Here is a 26,515-nt window from a genome sequence, read left to right as displayed (position 1 = left end):
AAGATGACATGTAGAAATTGAAAAATATATCGAATAATCATGTACTATGACGATTAGATATAATCGATATAACATTTATAAATATGAGAAAATAGGGAGAGAGAAAAAAAATGTAGAAAAGAGAAAGTAACATTCAGAATTGATTTTCTGCAAGTTCGTCGAAAAGACGAAGATTGACCGAAAAGATAAAAAGAAAAATATGTATATTATTTATATGTATATGATATAAAATTTGTGGCCCAACTCAAAAATAGTATAAAATAAAAAATAAGTGATTGAGATTACTTTCAAAAGTATAATTTTAATTTTTTTATAATGGTTATCAGCTAGAATGTCACAATTTATTTAAGTAATAATAATAATGACTAATTTACACGGTATATATAAAATTATACAATTTTATAATATACCGATATTTTTGATAATTCACGTACCTAAATTTAGGTAATAATGATAATAAGACAATTTATATAAAGGATAAATGGGTAATTTAGTATTTAAATTTTGATTATTTTTTATTATAAGGAAGATATAATTATGGATGGATGGTTGGCACGTGTGACGTTAGTGCATAGATAAAGATGAATTTTGACATTAAAGTGAGAAGATATTTTTATCTCTTAAATGACTTAGAAGCCCATTTAATGATATTTAAAATTTGACACTCATGAAGATGACCTTGAGGTATACATAGGATGTTTTTGTAATTTACAAAACTGCTTCAACAGTTTACATAAATTCTTCTAAAGTCAAGTTCATATGAACTCAGCCACGTGATAGTTTTCTTCATTTTAAAAAAAAGGTTTGTGCCCGTGCGATGAGGCACACTATATACACTAAACACTAAATTTCGTATATTTTCTATGATTTGACTTATTATGACTTGTCAGGATTTTTGTCAAATTTTGTAAATGAGTCAGTCAAATTTTGTCACTAACTTATTAATATATATCATTAGGCATACACTAAAAGATCAGTATAAAAAGAGCTTTCAGTATAAAAAGAGCTTTCAGAAAGGAAAGCAATATAAGACATTAAGTATTTCCTTATTAACAAAATGGACCAAATGCATTTAGCAAAAAAAAAGAAAAGGACCAAATGCATTAAAATAAGTTTTTCACTAATAAAATAACATGCCACATGTTGAGAACATTTTTTAGATCTTTTTTGCTATTATCTCTATAACATGGATTGAAACCATAATTAGCAGATTGCAGATGTGATGGGCAAGTTCGATAACTAAATACACTCTACGCACATTTATAAACGTCAGGTAGCCCTCACTGAAGCTGTTCATGAACCGAGCCGTGCCGAGTTTTGATCGAACTGAGTTGAACTTTCATTTTTTATCTGACGAGCCGAGCCGAATTTTCTTAACGAACAAAAACCCATGTTCGAGCTCGAGTTCGTTAACGAACGAGACGAACGAGCTCGTTAACAAAAACCCATGTTAAGGGTTCGAGCTCGTTTTCTTAACGAACACATATTTATGTTCGAGCTCGAGCTCGAACTCTTAACCAATCGAGCCGAATCGAGCCCTTAACGAACCGAGCTCGAGTTTTTTCACGAACAGCTCGGTTCGCGATCCCCCTTTAGAATTTCTTTTATGTCACACCAAAACAACCCCCTTGGCAAATAAAAAAATGTCTTCCACCACCTCATTCCTCCACAAAACCACCGTCCACCGCCGGCTAGCTGCTGGAAATAGAGCTCACATTTTCTTCCACTTCCTCCTCATCCTCTCCATTTTCTACTACCGTTTCTCCTCTTATATTGATAACTTTTCAACCCATGCATGGACTTGCATGATTATAGCCGAAGTCATACTAGCCCTAGCATGGTTCTTTTCTCAATCTTTCCGGTGGCGCCCACTTACCCGTAATGTCTTCCCTGAAAATCTTTCCGGTGATATAGACTTTCCGGGTTTAGATGTTTTTGTGTGCACGGCTGATCCAATTAAAGAACCAACTTTAGATGTAATGAACACGGTCATTTCGGCAATGTCTTTGGATTATCCGGCTGAGAAACTTGCTGTTTATCTTTCTGATGATGGCGGCGCCGCCGTAACCTTGCAAGGGATGAGGGAAGCTGCGGCGTTTGCACGATGGTGGGTCCCGTTTTGTAAGAAGCATGATGTTAAGACTAGGGCTCCTGGGGCTTATTTTTCGGGGTTGAGCGATGGTGATGAAGGTGAACACGGTGGTGAGTTTCGAGATGAAGTGAAGGAAATTAAGGTGAGTTTTCTTCACTTTTGTTCTCTTTTTTTTTATCAACTTGATGGGAACTTTGACTAACTTTTATATTATTTTTTACAATTTTAAACAACATTTTTTAAGTAATATTTTGAAATATATAGATATTATTTGTTTATGATGTATAGTTAAGGCTCTGTTTGTGATTGTTGTTAAAAATTGTTGAGATATTTAAAAAAGTGTTATTATAAAAATCAGATAACTGTTTAGTAATTTTTTTATATGTATATGTTTTGATGTAAAAAATTAAAAATAATAATGATTTTTGTAAGGTTTGATGGTGAAATCAGCATCTGCTTCCCGCAAAAGCTGAAAAATAGCTTTTTTTTTTTAAATACGGGGGACTTACTTTCTCTAACAGCAGCTTTTAGGTCAAAATCACTTTTCCGAAAAATAACTTTTGAATTTTACCAAACAGTTTTTTAATTGTTTTTCAGCGAAAAGCTGTTATTATTGTCAGCAACAGCAATACCAAACAAATCCTAAAATAGAGGGAAAAGTAATTATATGTCTAATTACTAAAAAGGTTAAATAAATGGAAAGTTATATGTGAAAATAAGAAGGTACTCCCTCTGTCTCATTAAATTGTATACATTATTTTTTGACACGCTTTTCAATATTTATTTAAAAACATAACTCCACAATATTTTTTTTCTGAATAAAAGTTTTATATTTAAACTTTTATTAAAATAAAAATTAAAAAAAATATTATGAAACTATATTATATAAAAATCTTGAAATATGTGCAAATAATGAATGTATATAATCGAATGGGAGGGAGGTAGTATACAATAAGATGAGAGATGAGTGATGAGTGGTAAACTTTTGACTACTGATTATCAATTCGCAAAAATTGTAAAAATTGTAAAAATTACCCACACTATTTCATATAGCACCACGAAACGTGATTTTTAATTCTCGTGATATGGTCACAATTTGAGATTTTCATTAACCTTTATGGACTGCGATTTGATATTATAATAACGTGGATAAATGTGCACCGCAACACACCGCAAATATATATATATATATATTATATATAAGATAAATTTATGTTTAATCAAATATAATAATTTCGTCTTTAAATTAAAATTATTTTAGCCATTATTGATTTAATGTTACAATTTTTAATTGAATATGAGAAACTAACTTGAAAGCCCCATTACCATGATTCAAGTAGAAGTAATAATAAAATCCACATTATGAGTTTATTCTCAGTAGGCTTTCGATACAATTCTATCTAATTTCTCTATAAGGGATTACTATTTTCAATTCTAATAGGTGTTTGGTTTGGGTGAATGAAATAAAATGGAATGTAATGAGATTTTAAGTGGAAAATAATTAAATTTTCTAAAATTTTCATTTTTTCATCCATTTCATTCCTAACCACCTACATTATAATTAAACACCCCCAATTTAGATGGAATGCTCTATTCCTTACTAACCCCATTTTCTTCACAATTTTTATCATAATAATTTTGTCCATCTAATTATTATTTTCAAATCTTCCCTCCAACTCCCATTTATTTCCTTTACTTACATTCATTACATTTTATTCACCCCAACCAAATACAACCTTAATGTTACAGACAAGGGTTCAAATTTTTTCGGCCTGGGTCTTAAACATTTTAGTCATGATTGTTTATCTTTATCTTCGTAAATTATTCTAATGAAACACCTGTAGTGTACTATCTTCATAATTATTTTTAGTTCATGAAATTAATAATTATTTATCATTTATTTTAATAAAAAACATATATTTTACCGCATATACCGTACCGCATTTTTGTGATGCGGTTTATACTATCTTTTGTATTACGTGATGCAATTACGGTTTGGAAATTTCAACAAACCGCATGTGCAGTTTGGTTCGTGAGCAGTTTGGTTCGTGATTTGACTAAAAACCTACACGGTCCGCACCGCTCTTAATTTTGACAGTGAACTAATATATTTTACATAATATACAAGAGACAATTAGCAGCTCATATTTGTGGTCAGATTTTTATTAGGTTGTTTGAGTAGTATATCGGTATTATTTTAAACACATGTTGCCCCTTGCAGTCGAAGTACGAGATTTTCAAGAAACGTGTCGAAGGCGCCGGAGACGTTGCTCATGTTGACGATATCAATAGCATTTCCGGCAACGGTCGGGCACCTGTAGTTCAGGTATTTGAATTATTTTTTATGCTGGTTTTTGTTCAATATTTTGACTCTTCTTATAGGGATAGGCTTGATTAATAATATTGCAGAGTACTTGTCATATTGGAAATGGCACCGTAGATAGTACAATTTATTTAAGATCCTAAATTTTTAAAATTTTGAGAAAACATTATCAGCATTGTAGTATTGTACGATAAGAAGCCTTATCCCAATTATAGGCATTACTTGTCATTTCTCTGGTTCTATACCACCATATGTTCACTAAAAATTTTAAATTGCATCTTTTGTACACAGAGACCATGCTTTAGTACACAAACAAGGACAGTAAGATTTTAAGTTGCAACTTGTATTTACCCCTCTGTTTTTATGTTTTGTCTTCTGGGAACTGTGTTAATTTGTACATAAATGTTGTAATTCATTTTATGAAAGGTGATTAATGATAATAGAGGCAGCACAGATGAAAACGACATTAAGATGCCACTTCTTGTCTACGTCTCTCGTGAAAGAAGGCCATCTTATCCTCATCGCTTCAAGGCGGGAGCTCTCAATGCCCTTGTATGTTCTGCATTACCAATTTACAATGAGCATGCACATAAATGTTTAGTATATGATGTTCTATATTAATTAACTATCAAACAATTATGTTTCCAGCTTCGAGTATCTGGAATTTTAAGCAATGGCCCTTATATTATGGTATTAGACTGCGATATGTTTTGCAATGATCCAGCCTCAGCTAAGCAAGCAATGTGCTTACACCTTGATCCAAAAATGTCTTCTGAATTATCTTTCGTGCAATTCCCTCAAATGTTCTACAATGTCACCAAGAATGACATCTACGATGGCCAAACAAGATCTGCCTTCAAGGTTCATATCCTTAATTCTAGTCAAATAAAATTATTTTTAAAAAAAAAATAAAAATAAATGAAAAAAACAGAAGCAGATTCTTATACTTTGAATTATATACAATTTTAGACCAAGTGGCAAGGTATGGATGGATTAATGGGACCGGTTCTGACTGGCAGCGGCTATTATTTGAAGAAGAAGGCATTGTACGGAAGCCCTGATCAAGAAGGTGCCTTGTAATAATAAATTTAATTTCTTGATTGTTTTGTTGTTTTTGTTCGTGTATGTGCATATGCAACAGCGTACATAGTGTGACTAAAAGATTAACTAATCGTATATAGATGCTCATCTCCATCAACCCGATGCTTCAAGGTTTGGTCATTCGAACTTGTTCATTGCCTCAATTATTGGTGCTACGGATAAGATAGATGCCTCGACAAAAGAGCTGCTACGTGAGGCACATCTATTGGCAAGTTGCAGCTTTGAGAAGGGAACAAAATGGGGTTCTGAGGTCAGTAAAAAAGGCAAATTCACTAAAATTTACCATTACTATCTTATTTTGCATTTGGTCAACAATTTGATTTATCCGTTATAATAACTTAACAGATAGGCTATTCATATGAAAAAAACAGAAGCACATTCTAATACTTTGAATTATATACAATTTTAGACCAAGTGGCAAGGTATGGATGGATTAATGGGACCGGTTCTGACTGGCAGCGGCTATTATTTGAAGAAAAAGGCATTGTACGGAAGCCCTGATCAAGAAGGTGCCTTGTAATAATATATTTTGAGTGCTTGATTGTTTTGTTGTTTTTGTTTGTCTATGTGCATATGCAACAGGGTACGTAGTGCGGCTAAAAAGATTAACTAATTATATATAGATGCTCATCTTCATCAACCCGATGCTTCAAGTTTTGGTCATTCGAACTTGTTCATTGCCTCAATTAGTGGTGCTACGGATAAGATAGATGCCTCGACAGAAGAGCTGCTACGTGAGGCATATCTATTGGCAAGTTGCAGCTTTGAGAAAGGAACAAAATGGGATTCTGAGGTCAGTAAAAAAGGCAAATTTACTAAAATTTACCATTACTATCTTATTTTGCATTTGGTCAACAATTTGATTTATCCGTTATAATAACCTAACAGATAGGCTATTCATATGAATGCTTGTTAGAGAGCACTTTCACCGGGTATTTTCTTCAATGCAAAGGATGGACATCAATGTATTTGTACCCAGAAAAGCCAGCTTTTCTGGGCTGTGCTGCAATTGATATGAAAGATGGTTTGATTCAACTAAGGAAATGGAATGGCAGTCTTTTAGAACTTGGTTTCTCAAAATTTAGTCCTCTCTCGTATGCAATCTCATCAAGAATGACCTTTCTCCATAGTATGTGTTATGCATACTTCTCCTTCCAGCCTCTCTTGGCCTTTTCATTCCTGATATACGGCCTTGTTCCTCAGTTTTGCTTTGCCAAAGGCATCCCGGTTTTTCCAAAGGTAAGTAAATATTTAAATTATATAACAAAGTATAATTCTCTTGATTACTAAACGTCATAGCTAGTTTCATTCTGATGGTGATTGTGTTGTGTAGGCAAATGAGACATGGTTCAAAGTGTTTTTAGCTCTATGGATATCTTCACATTTGCAGCACATGTACGAGGTTTTTACAAGTGGTGGCACATTAAGAACATGGTGGAATGAACAAAGAATTTGGGTAATAAAAGTAGTGTCTGGAAGCTTATTCGGATGCATTGACTGTTTAATGAAGATGTTAGGCATTTCGACAACGGTGTTTAGATTGACAAACAAAGCAATTGCAAAAGAGAAAGTTGAGAATTATGAGAAGGGAAAATTTGATTTTGAAGGTGCTCAGGTGTTCATGGTTCCTATGGTTGCATTGGTCATTTGGAACTTGGTTTGTTTTATAGGTGGTATTTGGAGTATTATAGGAAAGGGAAATGTTAGTGACATGTTTGGACAACTTCTACTATCAACTTTTCTTGTAGTTGTTAGTTACCCTGTTATTGAAGGGATTGTTACCAAAAAAAGCAGGGGAAAGAGTGAGTGAAACAAAACTGGAGACCTAGGACTCCTGTAATAAATTTTATCTATGTAGACTTCTGCTACTAAAAAATAAATTCTGCAATTAGTAGAATTGCAGTCTAGAAGCCCTAGTAATTGCAGTCCAGAGTTTATAAACATAACAAGATTTCTGTATTGAAGAATTTGGTTGCGCAGATTTCTCATATCACCTAGATATTCTTATTTTACTGGAGCTGAAATCGTAACCAAACAGGCACGATATATATATAGTTTCCCAAACATTCTTTTAACCTGTTGAAAGTTACCATCTATTGCTTAACTGGCAGAGATATATTGATGTATATACTTATGTGCGGTATCCGATAGGGACTGAACTTTAAAAAAATTATTTATGTGTTTGAAATATGTTTACCGGTGAATGTTATGTCCAAAATTTAGTACAAGTATTATCTGGGTCAAAAACCGGTCAATTAAATAAAATTAGGACAAAAATATCAAAATCTGAGTAAGGACGCGCGTTCCTTAAAATATGGATTAGGAACGCCTAAATCTTAGGACGCACCCTCAAGATGACTAAAAACAGGGAAACCATAATTTCTAATTTCCTTAGAAGTAAGGGTGCGCCCTCAATAACAGAAGGAGAAAAAAGATAGTGACGGCTGATACAGGTGGCACCAACACATGGGAATATTAGGGCGTGCCCCAATAGTCAACAGGGCTCAAAGGGGAACTTCAACATACTACTTGGACGGATTCAATAACAGAAGGAGAAAAAAGATAGTGACGGCTGATACAGGTGGCACCAACACATGGGAATATTAGGGCGTGCCCCAATAGTCAACAGGGCTCAGAGGGGAACTTCAACATACTACTTGGACGGATTCTTTTGGATGCTTCAGAGGGATACGGATTACTAACATATTTTTTGCAGGTACTCTGTAGAAGAATTTCTTCATATAATGCAACCATAGAAAGGCGGTATCCAGGGTCAGAGACCTCCAGGGTATGCCTGGACGGAAGGCCTCTTCCTATAGTAAAGGGGTGTCCTCGTTGGGGATGCGGGGTAAAACTCTATTGTGTGTTTTGATAGTTCTGTCTCTGTAGTCAATGAGTGTCCTTATTGGGAGATTTCAAAGTATCCTGCATTTTGCACCTAAAAGTTTGGGAACACTTGTCCTGTAATCTGGTAGGGGCTCCTTTTTCAAGGGATAATGATTCGTCTAATATTTGGGGTAAACTATGGTTATACCCCTGTCCATGGATTAGAGAAACAGCTGGTAGCGGAGGGTTATCCTCGGCCGGGGAGATGCCTTATTCGCGGAGTCTCGAAACCGTGGACGAGTCTTGGGTCTTTGTGGTTAGCCTCGTTGGCGTACATTCCTAATTCTAATTTAATACGGTTTCCAGTAAATTTCCTACTGGGTCTCGGGATGAGAAATCTAAGCCCATTAGGTTTCTTGTTCCCGCAAATTACAAAGGGTCAGAAGTTGAGAGTGCAAAGGATCCATCACTAACCCTAAGAAATCTCAGCCACCATTTAACACAACCACCACACTCTATTCAATTTTTCATAGAAGAACAACCATCATAGATCTTGTTTCCGGCCAACTACCTCGAATTTTGTTGCTACCAAATTCCTCCGTCAACAAATTGGTGCTAGAAGGAGGGGCTAATCAACATCTTCATCTAGGAGGAAAGATGTCTCACTATCATGGTGGAAGTTCTTACAATGTAGAAAGTTCTGAAAAAAGCTCTGGACATGGCTATGGCCGCCATAAACCTTACGTTCAAACTATGGTTAACCACCATACTCCGGATGTTAGGGGCCAACCACCGGTTCTAATCAACAATATTGATTTGTGGGAGCGGTTGTATCGCATTGGCGATGTTCTAAATGGTTACGATTCAAAACTGAGTACGGTAGAGAGACGCAAGACAAGGAGAGAGCGTCGTCATACTCGCTCTGCTCATACACCTGGGAAAGCCCCGATGGTTGAAAGAGGTGCTTCGGTTGGTCATGGACGAACCAACTACTGGCATGTGCCAATCACTCCGCGGTGATTGAATTACTCCGAAGATACAATTCCGATTGTCGAACTCGTTAATAAAGATACTGATGGATGAAAAATGCCGTGAGTGAAGAATCAGATAGCAACACACCCACACCAATCTGAGCGGACTTTGGAAGCGTGGGTACCAAGCGGAGGCTTTGCCTACCAAAGAACAACAAGGTTCCGCTGCTTTGAAGATTCATTTAGGGACCTATTTGGAGATGATGATATGAGGATGTTACTTCTGAAGTGGCAGAAAGAAGCTAACTAGGGAGATATGACTCCCTTTGGTCCAACACGTGTGCCTCTGAACCCTTTGGGAGATCAGGAGCGGCACCGCGATCATGAGAGAGCTCTTTCTCGTGGTTCAATGGATAGATATGGTCGAGATTATGGCAGTGATTGTCGAAGAAGGTTTTAATGGCACGGAAGAGGGGGAAGAAATAGTGGATACTTGGAAGGAGAGCGTTGTACCTATAATTGAGATAATAGGGATACATGTGTTTATGACCGAGATAGAAGAGATAATCGTGCATGGGACAATAACCGAAGGGACACCTAGACCTGTATACATGACCTTGAGACTCCGCAGGTCAATGGTCGGGATCAAGGTAAGACTTAAGGTGGAACTCAAGGTCATAATCAAGAGATACCAGTAGTACCAGCTGGGGGTCAGACAGATGATCAAACCACTAATCATCAACCAGTACCTCCATGTGGGAATCAAACGACACCTCCACAACCTCAAGATCCATAACCTAATGTGCAGAATATCCCCGAGATTGGGACTTTTAATATGGATAACTTCAAGAGGTTACTTAACCGTTTTAAAGTAGGAAGAGTTACGGCCACGGCGGAGGTTTCTTCTCCATTCTTCACAGCAGTTAGGGAGGATTAATTACCAGCAGGATATCACATCACAACTAATGACTTACGATTTCACGAAAGTTCCGATCCGGTTGAGTTTTTAGGAAGGTTTAATATAGAGATGGATTTTTATCAAGTTCCGGACTTGGCAAGATGCAGACTCTTGGCGATGACCTTTAGAGAGAGCGCCCTTCAATGGTTCCAGAAGCTTGGACCCGGAGTAATTATCTATTGGGATCAGATAAGTTCTTATTCTTGACCAAGTTCCAAGCAGCTGTGAGGTATGCTCCACTAGTTATAACTTTGGATAATATCAGGCAACGAGAGAATGAAAGACTGACCTTCTACTTCAAAAGGTTCAACGCCGAGTCAACTAATGTGAAGGGTGCATCGGATGAAGCTCTTAGAAATTTTTTTATAGCTGGGCTAAGACTGGGTTCGGATTTCTGGAAGTATCTACAAGGGAAAGATCCGGCTACTATGGCAGATGTTTTGGCTCGGGGAAAATCCTTTAAAGTTGTGGAACAATATCGGCAGAGGTGCGCCATGTTTCAGAATGAAGCCAAAAAGAGAAGCCGAAGAAAAGAGACAGGTCCCCAAGTCCAAGATATCAAAGATATAGTCAAAGTCTGAACTGAGTGAATGGTGCTATTATACGAAGAGAATGGAGTCCCCCCTCGAGTTATGACAGCAGATCAAGTGGTTATACTCCATTGGCGGCCTCAATTGAACACATGTTTGAGGTTAACAAGAATAGGGGAGTCTTCAGAAATCCAGATACTTTGTCATTTTGGCAAAGCAAGGACAAAAAGAAATATTATGAAATCATGAGTCTTCTGTACATAACAGTCATGAATGTCGTCAACTGAAAGATGAAATCGAAGCTCTGATCATGGATGGTTATCTTGGTGAATAGGTGGTGAAGGAACTACGAAGACAAATGAATGACTCTGATAAGATTAAGGAAAGAGGTAGCCATATACCGCATGAATCCAACAATGAAGTTCCCGAAGAAAGTAAGTTTGTTAGAGATGGAAGCATCCGAGCAATGTTTGGAGGAGATCATGGAATGGAGTATAGCAATCGAGCATTAGGAATGTATGCAAGAGAGGCAAGGTATAGGCCTCTGGATGATGTCCATGGTCTGGAAACAAGGCCACCAAAAGTATTCAAAGGTGAATCTATGGATATCACCTTCAAAGAAGGGAATGCAAGATGGCTACATCACCCTCACAATGATGCCTTAGTTATATCTTTTTAGATTGGGACTAAGAATTTCTACAGAGCCCTCATAGACAATGGAAGTTCAGCAAACATCCTCTACTACAACACTAATCAAAAGATAGGTTTACCCGATCGAGACATGTCAATGAAAGATACTTGGGTATATGATTTTTCTGGCAAAGGCGTCAGAGTTATGGGATTGATTCGATTGCCATGCACCTTAGGAGAGAGTCCCCTTTCAGTAACCAAGATGCTCCAATTTAAGGTTCTCAATCAAGAGTTTGTCCATAATGTGTTGCTTGGATGACCTTTTCGAAGAGAGATGAGAGTCATCACTTCTATTCATCACCTGATAATCAAATTTCCTCTCCCTATCAGAGTTGGGAGCATAAAAGGTTCGCAATATGATTCTCGGGAGTGCTACCACCAAGCTATGGAAGGTTTTCTAAGGAAAGGTGGCGAAGTCAGAAATGTTTCAGATGATGAGTCAGAGAACATAATTGTGCAGCCAAATGAATGACCCGTTTTCACTACTTTGTTGAGCATGAAGATGAGTATTTCGCTAGACCAACTCCCACAATCCTGTTTATAGAGGATATCCTAAAAATTAAACTTTTCGAAGATGAGATGGTCATGGAAATTGACATAGTCCAAGGAGACTTCAACGGGGAATAACTTGAAGGGAGAGTTGAGGCTTTGTAAAATATAAATCATACTATAAATGAAGTGGATGCCCCTCTTACTGAGGGTGTGCCTTCACCACAAATGACTCTAGGCAAAGTTGATGCTTTTCTCAAAAAGGGCGAGACTTCCCGAACATATGTAAAAGATGACAAAACCTTGACTTGGATCAACGCATTCCTTTTCCCGTATAGAAGATGGGGCCATTTGAAGATGTTATTTATGTCCTAGCGAATGATAAAGATCCAAGAAAAAGTTTGAAGATTGGTTCTCAGTTGGAGCTAAACCTGAGGGAAGAACTCACAAAGTTTCTCTTGGAAAATCTTGATGTATTTGCATCGAGCCACTCAGATATGGTTGTAATTGATCCGAAAGTCATGTGCCATCACTTGAACATTGATCCCAAATAAAAAGGAATCCGGCAGAAGAGTCAGGCAGTGAGTGGAGGAAGGGTTGTAGCCCTAGTAGAAGAAATTGATAGACCCTTGGAGGTTGGATTGATCAGAGAATCCATTTACCCAGAATGGTTGGCAGACCCAATATTTTTTTACAAATACCAGATAATAATCGATATTTTTTAAAAATCCAAGTGATGTCTTTACATGTAATGAGAAAAGTAGGAGTTTTAGACATCACTTTTTAGCTGATGTCTATAAGCATTTTATACATCATTTTTATTATAGATCTGATGTGTTTTTCTTTGATTTATACCTTGATTACGATTTCAGTTCTTCTATATCATGATATATATGTATATATATCATCTCGAACATATCGGATATACAATAAAATGAGACACTAACATCGAGTACATTTTTAAACTGATGCGTAGCTTAATATTTTACATCAGTCTCATTTTAGAAGCGATGTTTGTATCTCTATTTTCTTTTTATGATAAAGAGATATATTCATTCAGCTTTTATATGAGTTCGATGTTGAAGTTATGTCTATTATATAATGTATAATTTGTTCTTTTATTTGTAAAGTGATGTTAATTTTCTTTTCATAACTCATGAATCTTCTGTTTCATTTAAATTCCCAAAAACAAAATATTAATCCAAAAACTAAATTTTCATACCAAAAATAAAAAACCACAAATGTCATAAAACCAAACATTCATTACTTTACCAAGATTTCAAGTACATCATCCACCAATCGAATTTTTTTTAGATACATAAAATCCAACTACTATACATATTTCCAAACTATATTTTACCAAAGTCATAAATTCAAACCATCATTTACCAAATACATAATTCATCCCAAACATAATTTACCAACTATAATTCCATATCAATATAAACCACAAGTCTTACTACTTACCTCAAAATATACCAGTTCTTAAAATAAAATAGCCACAACATTATTTCAACTTTTAGGGACTATCATTTCAACCTTTGGGGACTGAGTAGGAACTGATAACCTATATTTCGAGATCAATGGCCACTGCCAAGTCAAATCCGAAGACAAAGCGTCAGTAAGACATCTCTCCAGAAGTAACAGTTTTTGAACAGGGACATTATAGGGTGTTGGGATAAGCAACAACAAAAATCTATCTATTATATATAATATAACAACTGGGGGGTTTGTTGAGCAAATTAATTCATATGACTATTATGCCCCTACTTAATATCTACACAATATTCATTTTACATTTATTCTCATAATTATTATTCATTAGTTCACTGTTAATACCTATATAATACTTATTACTCATAATTAATATATATTAATTGATATATTATTAATATGCTTTATTATTATGTACTTTACATATATATTAATGTAATTATAAAATTTATTTAACTAAATCATTATTTGTTAAAATCTATTAATTTTGCATGATTAGTATACGCATGGTTACATATTCATATATTCATATACACATACATACATAGATATATACACACACGTGCATATGTACTAATTTGAACCGGACTATGGGTCAAGAGCGAATACTCGAGTTGAATACTCGACCGGGCTACAAATTTTAATTCATAAATTACATTTTTGACATACAAAATAATTATAATCGCATTAATAATACAAACACATAAAATGATATAAAAAAATAACGAATTATACATATTTCCATGTCTGTGAATAATTTAATAATATCATTCACACTATATAATACAACAACAGTGAGGTTTATTGAGCAAATTAATTTATATGACTATAATACCCCTACTTAATATCTATATAATATTTATTTTACAATTATTCTCATAATTAATATTTACTAGTTCACTATTAATACCTATATAATAGTCATTGCTCACAATTAATATATATTAATTGATGTATCGTTAATATTCTTCATCATTATGTACTTTTTATACATATTAATGTAAATATAAAATTTATTTAATTATATCATCATTTATTAAAATCTATTAATTTTGCATGATATGTATACTCATAATTACATATTCATACATACATATACACATACATATATGTGCATATATACTAATTTGAACTAGACTATGGGAGTCAAGAACGAATACTTGAATTGAATACTCGGCCGGGCTAAAAAATTTATTCACAAATCATATTTTTGACACACAAAATAATTCTAACTGCGTTAATAATAAAAACACATAAAATGATCTCAAAAATCAATGAATTATACTTATTTTCATGTCTGTGCATAATTTAATAATATTTATTTTACACTTATTCTCTCAATCAACACATCACTAATATTTATATTTTTAAATCTCATTGAATTATCAAAAAGTAATTATTTTGATTTACATATATGGTTGAGGAATAGGTCCATAAATACATATATTTTATCAATAATAATGATGATAATAATAATCATAATCATAATAATATATCATCCAATAATTATACAAGAAACATATCAAACATAAATCTAATTCAAATTAAGTATGTTTTGATATATCATCATACTTACCACCCTTCTTAGAATGATTTCCGTAATTGTAGGGATAGTTATCATTAGACGCCATATCATCTAACAAAGCTTTTGCATCCTCAGTGTTCTTCTTCATAAAAGATCCACCAGATGCACCATCAACAAAAATTCAGAATTCTTGTATTGACCCATTGTAGAATATCCGGATCAATATGTAGTGACTGAGATTTTTGCGATGTATTTATACGAATAAAGTAAAGTTCTTGTGTTGTTACGTGAATTTATGTGAATATAATAAAAAGATAAATGATTATGTGGTTTATATATAATTTCTGTGAAATAATAGTAAGGAACGGGTAAAGTCTCGTTCCATTTTGATGAGTCAACTAAGGGCTTAAGCTGTGATTGTCAGGACGTCAAGTAGAACGGGACCCATTATCCAAAAGATGGATTAAAAGAAATTTTGTGCTAAAGTGTATTGAAACGAAATGCGGTGTCTAGTGTCATATGAAAATGCGAAGTATATTTGAAGTTCCTGTGTAACATAATGATATTTGATGGTTGTGTGAACGAATATGTGATTGTGGGATTATTAAATGAATTTAATTGATTTTATTGGGTCTCATATATTTTTATTAAATTATAGAAATATGATCAAGGTGTGAGATTTGTTGTATTATCTCTAAAATAGTCCAAGGGACTTTTTAAAAATGATAGTTGGATTTATTTTGATGTGCTGATATTTTAGAATGATTTGATGGAATTTATTTGTAAAATCTACAATAAATAATCTAATCGCTAAAAAATTTATTTTAAAATAGGGGAGAAGAGCTAAATTTATGCTCTTTGTTTTAAAAATGAGATTTGGTATATTTTCAAGTTTTATAAAGATGTTTTATATTTTACAAAAGACAGAAGGAAAACAAAATTCTAGAAATTAAATGACAAAAGACCGTTTTGCCCCTGCCACATATATATATATACTTCCCCTTCCCTTTCTTTTTCTTTCTTCCTCCCTAATTTTCTCTCTCTCAAACTCCCTCTCTCGACTCTCTCTCTCTCTCTCGGTAACTTCTCTCTTTGATATCTCTCCCAATTCTCTTCCGTTTTCAATTCTAAACCCATGTTCATGATGGGTTTTGCTTCCTCTACACGTGTATATGAATTCATGTTAGTATCTTTAAGTTTTTGAAAAACCCAATTCCGGGTTTAGTTCATTTTTTGATGAATTTGATTGGGATGATGAATCTCGTGATGATTTATGTGGTTACATGCTTCTTTGAGGATTAAAAACTTGATTATGGGTAGAGTTCGGTTGGAAACCCTGAAACGGGGTACTACCGTACTTTGTCGCCGCCAGCGGTGAACCACCGGTGAGTTGACGGGGACAATGATTTTCTTGAGTCCGAATTTATACAAAATTTTATGTGCATTGTGAAGTATTTATGTAATTCGATTTTTTCTTGGTAGAGTTATATGATGAATTTGATTTATAATACTTTGTTTATGAGTTTTTGATTCGAATTAGGTTTGGTTTATGATTTAAAAGTATGCATATCGAGTTGTATGAATGCATGTCGATTTTGGTTCGAAAAACCCATGTGAAGTTTCAGTTTTTAGTTCGATTTATTTGATAACTTCGATTGATATAATGTTGTTCATTAGTTTAGTTTGAAAATAAGATTTGGATTTAATCTAGAAGAATGTATGCGATGATAAGTGGTTGAATGTTGATTTTATTTGGTTTTGTCATGATGTTTTGGTCCGAATGTTTGGATTAAAAAGAGGGGAATAAGTTATTTATTAAAGATGATTAATTTATGAGTGATATAATAATGATTGGATTAAGAATTGTTAAAGTAAGGACTTTTGATGTTAAATTGTTTGATTAAAGAGTGACTTGCATGTTTGGTGATAAAATGATTATGTGATTTATAGATATACTAAGTGTGATTTGCATACAAAATGCTAAGTGCTTCTTGCTGTATTAATCACAATGATTTGTATTTGGATTTAAGAGGACCAAGGATTTGAGATTTGTATTGTAGTTGTACTTGTATGTTAAGCTAATAATTGTTAATTGTATAAAGTGAAATGCTTGAATTGAGATAAGAATAATTATGAAGATTTGATTGCGATTGGTTAATGTGGTTGATTGTATTAGTAAGGGCAAGAGTAATTACGAATACGTCATGCCTGATTCTTAAAAAGTAAGTGAATAAATTTGCGTACGATATAGGTTCGATTGGATTTGGTGTCGAGTTATATGAATCGGTGATTAATTGCTAAATATAAAGTATCGAGATGTAAAAAGTATAAAGCCATATCCTCTTATGTTCTACGTGTTATGCATGCGTATATAAGGTAAGTGTTTATCTCCTTGGGGTAGAAATTAAACATTCTGAGAAACTTCCGGAATTGATCAAGTACCTAACTAGGATTCTGTTTTGTGTTGTAGATTTGGATAACAGAGGCATCCAGGCTAGACGGAAAGGATATCTTAGGTGGTAGTAGCCCAGGTTCCGTAAAGCAGGAAAACTTTTGAGGCAAATAACTATGCCTTCTATTATGAATTGATATAGAGAGAATAATACTGATGCCATGATAGAGTGAAAGTTATTTGTTATACTTGTTATTGATTCTTGAGAAACCCTAAAATTGTTCTCTATTATAAGCTTGTTATAAGTCCATATGATGATAACTAATATTAACCCCTTATTTCTAAAACTTGTTATCCTATCCCTATACTTTGTTAACTTATGATCCTTTGATCCAAAGAGAGCCTTATAAACTTTTCACATGTTATATCTTGTTAACCGAGGTCCCCTAATATCCTTTATACCTTGTTACATATCGTTCTTTGGAACTATCTTTATTGCAAACTTATACACTTGTTCAACATTTGATCAATACCTTTAACTTATGATTCCCATATATATATGATTTGTTCACTTTCCATGAATTCTTGAATTGAACTTAAGAATGATTTTCGACTTGCAAGAGTCCAAATGATTTTACTTATCGGTAATGTTAAAACTGAATTTAGATAAACTTCTTGTATTCCAACACAAAGGTTTTCCAAATGAATTCCTTGAAGATTGGATAAAGACGTAAGAGACTAGTGGGACTAGTCTAGTCATATAAGAGACTAGTGGGGCTAGTCCACTATTAGGATGAAATAATGCCATAGGTACCTTAATGACCAGATGGAGGTCAGTACGGGCTGATCACCCGTATTAAATTTAAAAGACAGATATTTCAATCAAGGGTTCTTTAATATTTTATAAAAAGGGTAATGCATATCTTTGATAAAGCAACTTGCTCAATTACTGGAAACAAAACAGAATGAGTAGTATTTGCTTTAAAGTTATGAAACTTGCTCGAGAACCCTGTCATTTTACTTTGTTATTGATTCTCGGAGTTTGAATGATTGCTTCCTTTTAAAGTGAGAAACTTCTTAAGAACCCTGTTATTGATTTATGATGAATGTCATTTTTCTCCCAAAACTTTGAATCTTGGAAACTCGGTACCTTTTTCAATGTCTTTACCTAGTTATTAAAACAATACTGCCACCTAGTTCAGTTTTATCCAGAAATAGAATGCCTCAGTTAATGTTGTTTATGTTGATATTTCGAACTGTGATAAGTGGATTTTATATCCATTTAGAACGCTTCATATCGGTTTAAGTTGATGACTTGACCTCAAGTATGTGGTGTTTTTGATGCATTTTTGTTCAGTCTTTGTAGAGCTATAACTAAAGGAAGGAATGGACTTTTCTATGCTTCCATGGTGGAATGAGATCATGAAATGAAGGGCGAAAGCTTGCCAGAGGAACAGAGCGAGAAACAAAGAAAGCAAAAAAAAATTCGGCAGAAGGCAAGCGCAGCCACCCTCTACCTTGGCGCGCCCGCGCTGTATGAACAGACACACAGCGCGGCCGCCCTCTGTCCTGGCGCGCCCACGCTAGGTCGTGAAATAAAAATTTTGTTTCAATCCTGTTTGGGACTTTTCGTGCATTCAAGTAGATCTGGAAGTATAAAAACCAAAAGATATCAATCAGAAGGATATATAACTCAGGGAAACCAAAAGTGGAGAGCACAAGATGGCTAAGAAGAAGAAGATCTAGTTCTATATCTTACTTTTGTATTCTTCTAATTAGGCGATACTTTGGATGCTCATTTCGGATTTATTTTCTAAACCTTAATACTTTAATATTCTCTTATAGTATCCAGAACCTTTTTATATCATGTTTTCATTAGAACCTACGATGACGAACCGTTCGATTATGAATAATCGTTATCATGGGATTCTAACGGATTTATTTATGGAATTTAGTAGTTGATTGCCTTAAGTTTTCAGTGTGTGATGAATTATTGATTTCTTCGTATGGTTGTGTTTAAGCTTCTTGGATGTGTAGCTAATATCTAAGTTGTTTTGTTAATCTCTATTGAATGCGAAAGTGGATATAGAGGTTTAGAACTTGTCAGGTTAGCATAGGTTTATGGATGTTTTAACATGCATATTTCATAGTGTAATTTTAACCATCTTACACTGCCCCATGTGATCTCAATGGATAACTTGCTCTTAAACCGTTATGTTTTAAAATCTTATAGACATATATGGTCTAAACAGAATTGGTGTCTGCCCGCTTCTATCTAATTTGTGGATGCTGAGTGGTAGGGTAAACGTATATTAAAATATAGCGTGTACTAATTTCGTATTGTCTGATTAGTTATCATAACCGTTACATACTATGATTAAAGGCATAAACTCTGAATGTATATTTAATGAAGTTGGAATCCCATGTTTTATTTCACATAAGTAACTTGATTTTAATCTCTTAGTTAATTCATTCTAGCATAATTACATTTAGATAATCAAACTCAATTTGATACTTGTCTTAGCAGTGATTAATAATCATACATTGTTGTATAAGTGCACATTCTGAATTAAACCAGTCTCTGTGGGAATGAACTAAACCTAATCTTATACTACTTATGACCGCGTACATTTGCGATTTTTTGTGCGAACAAGTTATTGGTGCCGCTGCCGGGGACTCAGTGTGAAATTTAGTTTATGTGCTTTTCATTAGTGTTCGTTAAAGTTCACTGACTCAGATTATTTCTCTTACCAATTTTACTTTGCTTGTGTGTTTCAGGTATTTGAGCGAGCGTGTATGCGGACATGTTCTAAATCTCGTAAGGACACACTAGAAGAAGTAGAAATAGAAGTGATTATTGCAATGGGAGAACCAGCAGCAGGAACAAAAGCATTGAAAGATTATTCTCAACCGAAAATCAATGACATTCAGTCTAGCATTGTCAGACTAGCCATTGTAGCTAATACCTTTGAAATCAAGCCTGGCACGATTCAAATGGTACAGAATGCAGTCCAGTTTGGGGGAGCTCCAACGGAAGATCCCAATATGCACATTAGGGATTTCATCGAGATTTGCGACTGTAATAACCCCAAAATTTTGAACTTTTTTTGTAACCCTTATGAATAGTGTTTTTGCTGATTATGCTGAATGAGAAAACTTTTCATGCCATACTATGTAGGGGTTCTGTTATTGATATTCTGAGATTTTATTAGTACTCTATATGGTATATAAGTGTATGTAAAGATCGTCAGAATCCAATTCCGAACACTTTGCTTATCCCGGAAATCCACTAGATACAAAAAGAATTGAGTATAAGGTAACAGGATAAAAAGGATTTAAATTAAAGGATTATAAGAGAGGATCATAAAAGGATTATAATGTATTGAGAATGGTTAAGGAAACCCAAGTAATAAGATCCCGGGTATGATCCCTCAAACGAGAAACGAGAACGAAAGTTAAGCGAACCGTATAACAGATCAGCGGTCATTAGGCAAACATTTAGGAGTTAATCAAGGAGGTTAGGGATGATGAGGTCATCAAACCAATAAGAAGAGGGCAAGTAAGGGGTGATGACATAGCAAAGGTGACATAAGCATGACATAGGGGGGAGGAGGTGTGGTTGGTTTTTAACCACACAATTTTCAAGGTTAATAAGGTAATTACCCAAAATCAAATCAAAAGCAACCAAGCTAAGCTAAACAAATCACAAACACAAAAATCATTTCCTTTCTTCTTCAACATTTGCTCTCGGCTTTTCTTCATTTCAAGAAGAAGAAATTTCAAAGTTCAAGTTTCAAGCTTCCTTAATTAGTAAGGTAATTATCTAGTACTCCTTATGCATAGATATAGCTATCCTATAAGTTTGAGCTCCAAAATCATTCACAATCTCTTCTAAGAAATCAATGAAGAAGATAATGAATAGTGATTTCAAGATTTTTAACTTGATTTTTCTTGTTTTTCCTTTAAGATCCAAGCATCCTTAAGACATCTCAAGGCTTCTTAAGGCTTCCTAGCTACTCACATCACTTCAAGGAAGGTATAACATCTCCAAACCCTAGATTTACTTTGTATATTAGGATGATTATGATTGTTATGGTAAAAGAGTATCTTGATGCTTGCATGTTTAGAGTTTGGGTTGGAGTTGTAGTAAATTGGATGTTGAAATCTTATTGATTAGTTAAAGGAATTAAGTATAGTTTTAAATTCATGTTTGAGAATAACATAAATTGGAGAACTTGAGGTGTTGGGGCTGTTGTAGTATGGTATGGATGGATTTTGGTTGTATGAATGAATTGGGGTTGATTGGTGGTTGATTTGGAATGGTATAAATTTGGGAAATCGCGTAAACATAGCCGTCGTAATGCCCGATTTACTTTAGACTGTTTTTGCTCTTAACATTAGGACCCGTGAACTCACTGCTAGGTTTTTACCATTGACATGTTTAGATAGTTCATGTTACGAGCTTCGTTTTGATATGTGGTTCGTTTGGTTCCGATGTACGGTTTAGGAGAAACGACCGTTTTAAGTAACGGCGTTTCGCGAATGAAACATTTCCCCTCGCCTTACTTTGACACCTTGGTTAAAGACCTTAAAGGACTAATTGGAGTATGAAACAATTATGTTAAGTGGATTAGGCAGTTGGTAAGGTACTCGTGAAAGAATCGCCTTAAAATTCTTAATGGTTAATTTATTAAAAATGGTGGAGCCGAGGGTACTCGAGCGACGTAAGTGAATCGTTAAGCGCAAAAGCAAGCGTTAGGACTCTAAATGGTTAAAGTCTAGTTTCTTAAGCGACCGGGGTTTAATTCCGACTTATGTTGTTGTTCATAGGTTATCGGACCCACTCTAAGCTTAAGTCTATCCGGGAGCACTCAAGCAAGTTTTCTACCTATTATACTGTTGTGGTGATGTATATATGTATATGCATTATCTTGTGATAGATACATGTTGGTTAATTAGCAAATTTTACGATATATTGAAGCATGCTGAGATGGTATATATATGCATGTCTGTTTCGTAATATGGTTATCTATCTGTTGATTTCGATTCTTATAGTTGCATAATACCTATGCTAGAGATAAGCAGTAGTTGCGTATACCCTTAGTATAGGGGACCCAAAGGTGAACATTTTTTTAAACCGGGAGTCGATGTTCCCGAGTATAATATATATATATATTGATATAGTTTTCAAAACTATTAATCGAATAAGGTTTATTCGATAACTTTATTTTATTAATGAATATTATTTTGAATATTCATTCGAGAGCTTATGACTCCGTTTATTAATACCTATGCACTACAAAGAGATGCTTAGGAAGTGTCCTCATCATGAAATGCCTGATTGGATGGTAATCAATTGCTTCTATAATGGGTTGGGAGCACAGTCAAGACCCATGCTAGATGCAGCATCAGGTGGGGCCTTATGGGCTAAGAGATATGAGGAAGCTTATGAGCTAACTGAAATGATGGTTGCTAATGAATATCGGAATCCAACTCAGAGACTACCCACAAGGCAAGGTAGCAGGAATTCTGGAGGTGGATACAACTACGGCTATATCGGCTCAGCTAAAGGCATTGACTATGAAAGTGGATTCTCTTACCAACTATGGAGTTCATCAGATAGCAAGTGTTTGTGAGCTTTGTGCAGGTACACATGCGACAGATCAATGTGCTATATCTAGTGAGTCAGCACAGTATGTGAGCAATTTTCAGAGACCACAACAACCAGTTCCTGCCGCTTATCATACTAATAACCGAACCCATCCTAATTTCAATTGGAGCAATAATCAGAGTGGTCTGCAACATCCACAACAGCCTTACCAGCAGTTTGGAGCCAAACCATTCAACCCTCCTGGTATTCAACAACAGTATGCACCAAGGCAATAATTTCAGCCACTGGGAATGTAACAACAATCTCATGGAAGTGCTGGTCAGTCTACTAATGAAAAATCTAAATTGGAAGAATTGAGGCTAATGTGTAAAATCCAAGCGGTTTCGATCAAAACTTTGGAGAATCACATAGGACAAATTGCTAATTTGTTGCTGAATATACCACAAGGAACTCTTCCTAGTGATACGGAGGCTAACCCAGGCAAGAGGGAAGTCAAAGAATAGTTGAAAGCAATCACTTTGAGATCTGGAAAAGTCGCTAACCATCAAAAATCAGCAGCTGAGCAAAACAGAGAAATGCACGGGCAGAAGGTCAGCGCGCCCGCGCTCTCCCTTGAACCAGGAAGTGGAAGTTTTGTTGATAAAGCTTATTAGAAGGATGGCGAAGCGGAAACGAACAAAATTTTTGCTAAACAGTCTACTCCTTAGCAGAATACAGGAGACAAACAGGTCTATCTGCCTCCTCCATATCCAAAAAGACTTCAGAAGCAGAAGATCGACAAGCAGTTTGCCAAGTTTCTGGAGGTTTTCAAGAAATGACATATTAACATACCTTTTACAAAAACTCTAGAACCGATGCCGAGCTATGCTAAGTTCATGAAGGTTATTCTGTAACAACCCAAATCCGGGGTCAAGATTTGGTGTCACGAAACAATCTTTACATAAAATAAAAGGATATTCAGTTAACCCCTTGAATCCGGATCGTTTAAAGGTTATGGTATGAAACAAGAATCTAACCTTCTATGATTCATAACAACTATAATACAAGTGTAGATACCTTTAAACTAATGCTCTTGTCATATTCTTCTAACATCTTCAATCTCTCGCAGCGGAAATTTCTCTAACTTCTGTTGTCTATCAAGCTATTCACTTTTATCCTTATTTGCCTCTGGAAGAAATAAGAATGTACAAAGCAAGAGTGAGCCAAAAATGCCCAGCAAGTATATAATTTGAGTTTCAAGCATTAATACCAAAGGAAAAACTTCTGGACAAAATCTTAAAACAAATTTAAATAATTCTATTTATTTGAGTGAGTTGAGCGAATAAACGTTGGTTGTCTCAGCCTTCGACAATAAATCCGAAAGTGACAAGTGATTCTCAAATTATTCTCCAGAATCAGGGTTTTGTCCGATTTTGGAATTATAAAACCTTTTGAGAGAGAATGCCGTTAATGGCGATCAACTACAAATTAGACTGGATACTAGTTCACACTTATACCCCGCTGATCAGTCAGGATACAGTGTAGATCTATACCCAACCTTATAGATCCATTCAGGTACCTAGGCTCCATTGCCCAAGGGTCCGGTCCATCCCCGGCCTATAGGATCCAGCTTATCACTGGCCCTTACAGTAAACATCCAGCCCGTAGAGTGTTTTGAAGTCAAATCATTTTGAATTCAAAACATCCCAATTCAGGGTTCGTAAATAACCCGAAAGAATGGGTATTTGCTCAAGAGAGCAATCGAATTATAGGAACACTAATGAAAAGAACATGCATAATAAGAGTAATTGTAGCGAAATGTAAAAAATTTAACTATTCAGAACTTAGAATAGGAACGAAGAAATATTTGCGGTATTTAAAAGAAAGTTCAGGAATACTTGCCTCAAGAAGTCTTAACCACTATTATCGTTTGACTTTTGAATTGCCTTGAACGTTTGGCTTTATCATCAAACCGCTATCCTATTCTTGATACAATCCTTTTTTTCATGTCCTTCGATTGGAATCTTGTTGAGTCTGATGATTCATTACTAGATCCTTCCTAGTCCAACTCCAAATTTGGGGTCTTCCGACTAGGACCTACAGGGTTAAAATACCCTAATTTAGATAATCGCTTAAGCTCAACTTAAGACCACTATCACTTCTACACATTCGATTTCATAACCCAACTTATACTTATATGTATTATTAAAATACACATAACAATTAGGGTTTACATCTTCAAAACTTGGTTCGGTATTTATTTTCGAAAAATACGTATACTCGTCATTTTGAAAAATAGGTAATCGATTATTTATAAATTATTTTGTCTCAATCGCACTTAAGTTCATATAATATAATTATATATGATTATTCAAGGTCTCGCAATCGAATCACCATTACTTTATCTCCACTTATGTTCCTGTATCAGATTTTCTCCACTCGCCCGGGTATGAATATTGAATTCACCATAACTTATTTACTCAAGTTAGAGAACTTCATAATTTCTTGAAGAACACGTTCGAAATTTGGCTGTGGTTACGATTTCTTCTATATTGAATCTTCACGACAAATATCTTTCGGCGACGAAGGAATGCTTCACGCATTAATTGCCTATCTGAGTTATTGTGCATAATTCCGTTGATATTCGATGGTCGTCTCGACACTCGTTCACTTTGTCTAACGCACACAGCTTTATTTCCTTATTTTATAATTAATTTCTTTCTTACAGTTCATTAACGATTCATTTCTCGTCGAGATCCTCTGATTTGAAGTGCATCGCGTTTATGTAATCTACCATATTGATGAGATCCCCGTAGCAAGAACAACTGTCTGACTTAATGTCTTTGCCACAACCGTGTTGTCGGTGTATCCATTCTTCCTTGTTCGTAAATGTCCATCATTTATCGACTTACAATTATATCCACCTTCGACACGTATTTTTACCTGTCACACTGGACTATTCCCTTTCTTTTGTAATCGTCAAAAACGGACTCTACGCAAGAGGAGAGTTTGTGAATATGATTTTGATTGAAAAACTGAATAAGGAATAACGATGCAACAACTGCTTGGGAGGAACTGTAAGTCAATAAATTGAAGGAAGAAGAATAAGTGAAGATTTAGATATGAATGAGACAACCATATTCGTATGCAAGATGGCCAGTCTTTTATACTATATGGCATATAGCATATGATTAGGTGGTGTCCCACCCGACTCTTCATCATTTCGACAAAGCATCATATCACAACATTGTTTGTCTCAATCAGGAATTAACAGTTTTGAAAAGAGAAATAATTCAGAAGGAATACAATAAATTTTCTTTCATTTTCGCCTCATATGATTTATCAACAGAAGAAACTCATACGTATTTAAGAATCAAGAAGAACATATGCTATCGTACTAGAAGAAAGAATGTCAGTGTTGATTGCCATCCACGCTTCACTTACGTATGCCTTCAGGAATCATTGGAACAAGAGATTCACAATTTAGATCACATCATTGCTTCAGAATGCTGTCTGGAAATGCCTTCACATCAA

At 34.9% G+C, this 26,515-nt stretch overlaps 1 protein-coding gene across 3 annotated transcripts; it reads left to right on the top strand.

Moving 5' to 3' along the window:
• Positions 1 to 1,628: 1,628 nt before the first annotated feature.
• Positions 1,629 to 7,475, top strand: LOC141693709 (cellulose synthase-like protein G2). 3 transcript variants are annotated; one of them, XM_074498868.1, is made up of 10 exons: positions 1,629 to 2,234; positions 4,314 to 4,418; positions 4,842 to 4,967; positions 5,064 to 5,276; positions 5,385 to 5,484; positions 5,597 to 5,766; positions 5,926 to 6,025; positions 6,140 to 6,309; positions 6,405 to 6,755; positions 6,850 to 7,475. In XM_074498868.1, exons 1-10 carry the CDS (start codon positions 1,644 to 1,646, stop codon positions 7,324 to 7,326), a joined length of 2,403 nt encoding a protein of 800 aa, XP_074354969.1. In that variant the 5' UTR covers positions 1,629 to 1,643; the 3' UTR covers positions 7,327 to 7,475. The 3 variants fall into 3 exon arrangements, with proteins under 3 accessions (XP_074354969.1, XP_074354970.1, XP_074354971.1); XM_074498869.1 differs by lacking the exons at positions 5,385 to 5,484; positions 5,597 to 5,766; XM_074498870.1 differs by lacking the exons at positions 5,926 to 6,025; positions 6,140 to 6,309.
• The last annotated feature ends 19,040 nt before the right edge of the window (positions 7,476 to 26,515 follow it).

This window comes from Apium graveolens, chromosome 10 (genome assembly GCF_009905375.1).
Source record: "Apium graveolens cultivar Ventura chromosome 10, ASM990537v1, whole genome shotgun sequence".
In the NCBI taxonomy this organism is placed as follows: Eukaryota; Viridiplantae; Streptophyta; class Magnoliopsida; order Apiales; family Apiaceae; genus Apium; species Apium graveolens.
The sequence above is the reverse complement of the archived record's forward strand: the minus strand, read 5'-3'. Positions and strand labels throughout refer to the sequence as shown.